Source organism: Gymnoscopelus microlampas, assembly GCF_963454915.1.
Source record: "Gymnoscopelus microlampas genome assembly, chromosome: 1".
In the NCBI taxonomy this organism is placed as follows: domain Eukaryota; kingdom Metazoa; phylum Chordata; class Actinopteri; order Myctophiformes; family Myctophidae; genus Gymnoscopelus; species Gymnoscopelus microlampas.
The window spans coordinates 33,986,976-33,993,295 of record NC_139962.1 but is presented as its reverse complement, the minus strand read 5'-3'; the positions used below and the strand labels follow the sequence as shown (position 1 = coordinate 33,993,295).

Sequence of the window (6,320 nt, the reverse complement as noted above, 5' to 3'; positions counted from 1 at the left end):
AGCAAATGACAAACACCCAAAAATACTGCTAGACACTCCACGGACGGATTCTAAAGTTACACTCCACAAAGAATCATAGATCTCCTAATAAAAGACATTGTTAAGTTTGGCTCAGCAATTACAATGCGTTTTGACGTAGTGGATGACGAACTTTGCTAAACCTCACTCTAAGAACGATACAAAAAGGTGACCCCTTTGTTATTAACTTTTTTTTTCTCTTTTCTCTTTAAACAGCTGTTTCTAAAAGCCAGCAAACCCCCTATAGCGTTTCTTTTAATACACAAGTATGTGGACGGAAAAGAAGGAAAAAAACAAAAGCGTCTCTTTTTTCTCTACGGGAACGTAGGTCAAGTCTCTCTGTCGCTTTCCCCCACCGAGTACAGCTCCCCAAGTCTTCTGAAGCGCGGACCCCACTCCCTGAGGTAGTCATAGTTCTGATCCGAGTCCGACGACGCCGTCTCCAGCGAGCTGAGCGAGCCGGCGACGGAGCCCCGGCCCTCGTAGCCGTAGATCTGGATGGAGTCGTACGGCGGCGCCGTCGGGTCGTTGTCCGCCTCGTGCAGCCGTACGTTGATGAACTCGTCCACGTCCACGCCGTTGGGGCCGGAGTGCTGGCCCCCCGCCCGCGGCATGAACTGCAGGTCGGGCTTGATGTCCTTGCGCGGCAGGTAGCCGCTGATGCCGTCCGGGTTCTGCAGCGTGGCGATGTCGAAGGCCTCCGTGTCCTCCTCGCCGCCGCCCTCGTCGTCGTAGCGGATGATGTTCTCGCGCACGTCCTCGTCGTCCTTGATGATCAGCGGCTCGTTCTTGTGCCGCCGCAGGGTGACGAACAGCACCACGATGACTGTTGGGGAAGGGAAAAGACACGTCAATGCTCAAGACTTTATTGCAGTGGAAGAATACGTTAATGGATAATATATGCTCTTTATGAAAAACTTTATTCACAGTAGGAATGAAAAGCATTGGCCTTGTGGCTTTCATACACTATTCTATAAAGTTGTACAATATTGTAGAGCATGACTTGCCATGGAATCTCGCAATTGATCCCTTTGGGTGCCAGAGTTTACAGAGTGTCCAATATATATATGTTTTATTTAATATGTTCCATATTTCTTCCTGTAGTTGGAACTTTAAAATGTTTAATGCCACAGAATGTGAAAGTGGAGGTGTCATGTGTTAAATCATTGAAATATAACAGACACAGGATACTGGATTATTTATATCATTTCTCAGAATGGTGCATTCATGTCCATTCAATATTTGTTTTAGTTGATGTGAAGTCTTTCCAATACAGTACGTACATACAATACAAATAAAAAGTTATGACAACGTCAATGGCATAAGTTTCCAGTATGAGGAATTGTGAAGTGATTTGCCTTCTATGACTTTATTGTCTACATTTGCAGGCAAACATAGAATATCATTTTAATCTTACATGCCTCACCACTCCTCATACAGTATTAAAATACAGTAGTAAAACACAAGGATATACATACAGACTGTGTATTGAGTCTGAATGATTTATTGCTGGGATAGGAAATATCTTTAAAATAATTCTGCGAAAGGGACATTAAAAGACCATATCAGTGTCATTGTTCATTGTCAACATTGGCCATATCATTTGTAAATTAAAAAAACGCGTTGTGAGCTTGTAGATCTGCTATTTTCAAATAGCCTAGGTATATTTACTTTCGGCAAGTTTTTTTTTTCTCCTAACTCTTCGGTAACTTTTTTTTGTTTTTTGTTAAGTTTTAAAAAACTTTAAAAATGTAGTACTTTTACTTTTGGTACTTTAAGTGCATTTTGATACCAAAACTTTTGTACTTTTACTCAAGTCAATTTTGAATTCCGGACTTTTACTTGTAACATAGTCCTTCTACATTGCAGTACTGATACTTTTACTTAAGTAAAACATTTGAGTACTTTTTCCACCACTGTGTAATATGAAATGAAAAAGCATCTTTACCCAGAAGCAGAATAATGCAGGCCAGGATGGCAATGAGAGCTCCCATGCTGAGGCCGATGGGCAGAACGTACGCCTCCACGTTGCAGGACTGCACCATGCCGTCCTTGCTGCATCCACACACTCGGATGGTCAGCGTGTTGGTGCTGCTCATTGGCGGGTTCCCGTTGTCCGTCACGATGATTGGCAGGAAGTACATCTCCTGCTTCTGTCGCCGGAAGGTGTCATGCTTGGCTAGCACGCTGATGGAGTTGTCTGGTTAGGAGAGAGTAAACAGACACAAACACAGCTGTTGATCACATCATAATCCACAGGGTTCCATTTGCAAAGAAAGAAAACAGAGGGGGGATATTTTCTTAACCACTTAACCACCTTCAGTTTAGTTTATTTAGCACAGTGTTATAAAAGAATATATAGAAACATTTAAAGAAAACAAGTTGCTGTGCAAGGAAAGGAAGAAGCCGGCAGGCTTATTTGGAATCCTTTCCTTCATGGAAGAGGTCATCAAATAACATGGATTAAAAGTTCAATAAGAACAATACAAATTAATACAAGTTTACAAGGGGAGCAGCGGTGCAATAAAGAAGAAAAAAAAAACTGCACAAAAGAAGAAAAACACAAAAAAATACAAGATTACTAAAACTATGGATTACAGTAAGATATTGGAAGGATAGTGATGACTTAAGTGATGCATTTAGAGAGCTCCACAACTGAGGGGGCCTCTAAATTGATGTTTAGAAGTACGACAAAAAGGTCAATTAAAATCATCTCTTTGCCTTTTGGGGTAGGAGTGAATGTCAGAAGTAACATGAAAAAATGTATGAAAACTAAAGAAGATTTCAATTTTAAAAGGTGAAATAAATGTCCTCAAAATAGGGACACCAGGGTTAATGTTAACTACTAAGCCCTATATACTTTGCTGTGTGGCGAATAGTGGAAACTAGGGTCTGTACAAATGTGTACATCTGCTATTTTCACAATTTTAGAAAATACATTTTGAACATCTTGGAAAATATGTGCCTGTAATGACATGCCCAAAATAGGGATGCCAGGTTGAAAGTTGTTGAAACAGTTCACACAAAGGTATCGAGGGCGAGCGATAACATTGTGTTCCTTTATTAATGTTCCAAAGCACAGTGTCTTCGACTTCTATTCATCACACTGTGCATAAAAAAAAGCTGGAAATGTGTATTGTATTAATAGAGCGTGACATTATCCTTGTGATCCGGTACTTCCATTGGGTTAAAGTCAGCAGGGGACCCTCTCTGTGCTATTCTGAGAGAACCAGTCTCTCTACGATACATAAAACATCTATTTACAAGTACTGTATGTTACAGTACAGCACCGAGCAAGGTACATGTGGTGAATTACAGACTGGTAGAATAGCAGGTTGTGATGTTTCCCAAAGCAGTGTGCGCTGTGGTAGAACTGATAGCATATGTTCCCGTCAATTACGGGAAGAGCAGTGCAAACAATCCCCCCCCCACACCCCAAACACCCCAAAAAAAAAACGCTCAGGCCTTTGATTAGCTTTGCACAGTCAACACGAACGTTCCTCTTCATGCTGTACATCACCTGATCCACTTTCCCTTTCCTCACATCAATGCGCACTCAAGTAGCGAGCCAAAAGGTTAGACCGTCAAGAAAAGCTGTACGTTTTTCCATGAGAGAGACCAGCAGCGGGAGCGATTTCTTTTGGGAATGTTTGAGCCGTTTGATAAAGTGAGGCAGGGGTGGGGGAGAGCCTGCTAATGAGCAGACAGCTTCACAGAGAATGTCATCAAAGAGCAGCTGGCACCTCTCTGGGTCGACATGTGCCATCCTCTGAGCCACTGTTGCATGCCGCGTCCCCTTCATTTCCTCTGCTTTTCAAAAAAGGGAGATGACAAAACATTTTTCCTCCGGGCTCCAGCGTTTTTGTGGAAAAAGGGAAACGCGACGCACCAGAATTCCTGTTCGAAAGCGAGGGAATGTTTGAAATGCTAAAAAACGTGTTGTAAACAAGAGTGTGGTTAGTCAATACTGTATGGATCAAAAAGATGATGGGTTTGATTTGCTCGGGGAGGGGTCGGGGGGGAATCCATGTCTCTGCTTTTGATATCATGGTCATTCATGTTTATGGCCGGTGGGGATAAGTTTTATCTCTGCTTCACCCGGAATTAACCACTTAAATTCTGACTAAACCCTCTAGGAAACTAGTTGACTGGGATCGGCTCTGAACTTGGTCCGTCCTTTTCTCCCACTCTACACCAAATCTCTCAGCCAAAAGAATTGCAGATACACAAGCTAACAACACCTTGCAGCGTTCCCCCCCAAGAATAGGGATGCTATATTGAGTGGTTAAATACTTGCATTTCCATTTGGGAAATGTAGACCATCTGAAATGTTTGAAATCCAATGTTTGAAATAAAAATGGAGCATCCTCGGACCCCTGAGTGCCCGTGCTCGCTCCCCCCACCCCTGTCCATCAACAACCCCCCCATAGCCTCTTCACCACACAATCCCTACAATTAGTCCCATCATCTGAAACAAAAGCAGCATGGCTGCAGTCTCATCAGTGGAGTGTCTCCCGCAGCTGCTGTCCATTCAGATAGAAATAGTCCCTGAAGTGCAGGCTTCATTTCTCTAGCTGCTAAAACACAGGCAACACAGTGGACAGGTGGGCTGGATGTGGCTGTGAACACCGTCAAACTCCTGAGTGTTCGTTTAACTCTGAGAATGTACAAAATGTAGCCAAACGGACCCACGAATCAAAGCAATAAGCCACACGAGGCCTTGGTTTACCGTGGACAGCTATGGGACGTTGTGGCAACGTGAAAAAGGAGTGCCACAATCCCCTAGCTGTCGTAAAGTGACGGAAAACCATGGCCTCGCGTGGGCTTATTGCTTTTATAAAACGGTTACCACACAGGCAACATGAAAATCATGAATAGAAAAATCCGCACGCTGTTTTGAACGCTCCCGGAAATGTGTGATTTATTAGTATAAGGTTCATCAGGTACACAGGACCTTTGGGTGGAAACATTGTAATAAATCACTCTTTCTGGGAGCGCTCAAATCAGTGTGCATATTTTTCTTTTTTCTGCTTTGCTCATTAGTTAAAAAAAAAATCCTGCACCTGTTGAAATCATTAGTGGATGTGCGTGCATTTCCTTGGACAACATGCAAATCATATCCCAATTAAATCTGTTTTAATGCAATTTTAATGCAGTTTTTTAATCCAACTTCATTACAAGAATGATTTGTCCAAGAAAGTTGTCCGTGTGACTGCCTCCACAAATGAGGAAGTTGCCGTGCAAATCCATGGATGGTACCGAAGGGTACATGTTGCGGTTTCCGCCTCGTTTCAAAGTGATTTGTAAAACCTTGTACATACACAGGACGAAAAGTGTCCCTCCTCTTCCCCTGCCATAGGAAAAACTAAATCACGAAACGGTAATACATGCATTGAACATTTACGGTGAATATTGTAAACAAGACGTTACCACAGTGATACTGATACATGCAGTCCAGCTGTGTGTTTATTGAATATGTTCAAAGAAAAGCCGGTAGGCTCGAAATGGCACTTCCGATAGTGTAAAGCAGTGGTTCTCAACCTGTGGGTCGGGTCCCCTCATGATTTTCTTTTTTCTTTTTGTGAGGGGGGGGGGGGGGGTTCCCCAGATGATAGTGAAGTGACAATTTAAGGACTTTTAAGACCTTTTCAGTCAAAAAAATGGGGGGTACATTTTTAAGCTTTGGCCTGGTTTTTAGTGAGTGGATGTTGTGCATGCTTTATTGTTTTGTTCATATTGCATATTTTACAAGGGGACTCAGCCAGTCAGAATCAAGCAACGGAACTATCCATTTTATAAGGACACATTAAGACTGAGGATTTTACTGTGTAACGACACGAGTCCAAACTAAATGGAACATCCAAGTTACTGTGAATACCCTTGGCTGTATTCAATACACAGCGTGCATGCAGAGTGGAAAAGGCATCCATGTCTTGGCATAATTCTCATATTATGAGAATTGTGTACACTCCAAAGTCCTGTTATTGAGTGTGGAAAAGCTATTTTTACACTTGCACAAGTTAAAGGTAGGGTAAGTGATTTACTTTGGTTAAAATAAGTGTTAAATAGCTCTATATTCTGATAGTACTCATTGCTATAGAGTGTTTGTTCAGTAAAAGGAGTCTCCCATGTCTCTCCAACTCTTTATTAAACAGAAAATGCATTTTCAGTGCTCTCTCCTGATTGGCTTACATTTTGTCACCTACCTGAAAATGTACTATATTCTGTTTACTAAAGAGCTGGAGAGACCCCTGTGACCGAACAAACGCTCTGTAGCAATGATTACTATCAGAATATAGTAC

The 6,320-nt window shown here is 42.2% G+C and overlaps 1 protein-coding gene across 1 annotated transcript in view; it reads right to left on the bottom strand.

The window, feature by feature from the left end:
- Window positions 1–347: 347 nt before the first annotated feature.
- Window positions 348–6,320, bottom strand: part of cdh8 (cadherin 8) — a gene marked incomplete at both ends in the record, with an annotated part of 158,280 nt that continues 152,307 nt past the window's right edge. Inside the window, 2 exons of the mRNA XM_084075116.1 lie at window positions 348–844; window positions 1,967–2,218. Of these exons, the coding sequence (XP_083931242.1) occupies window positions 348–844; window positions 1,967–2,218 (749 nt within the window). The remainder of the gene's footprint in view (window positions 845–1,966; window positions 2,219–6,320) is intronic.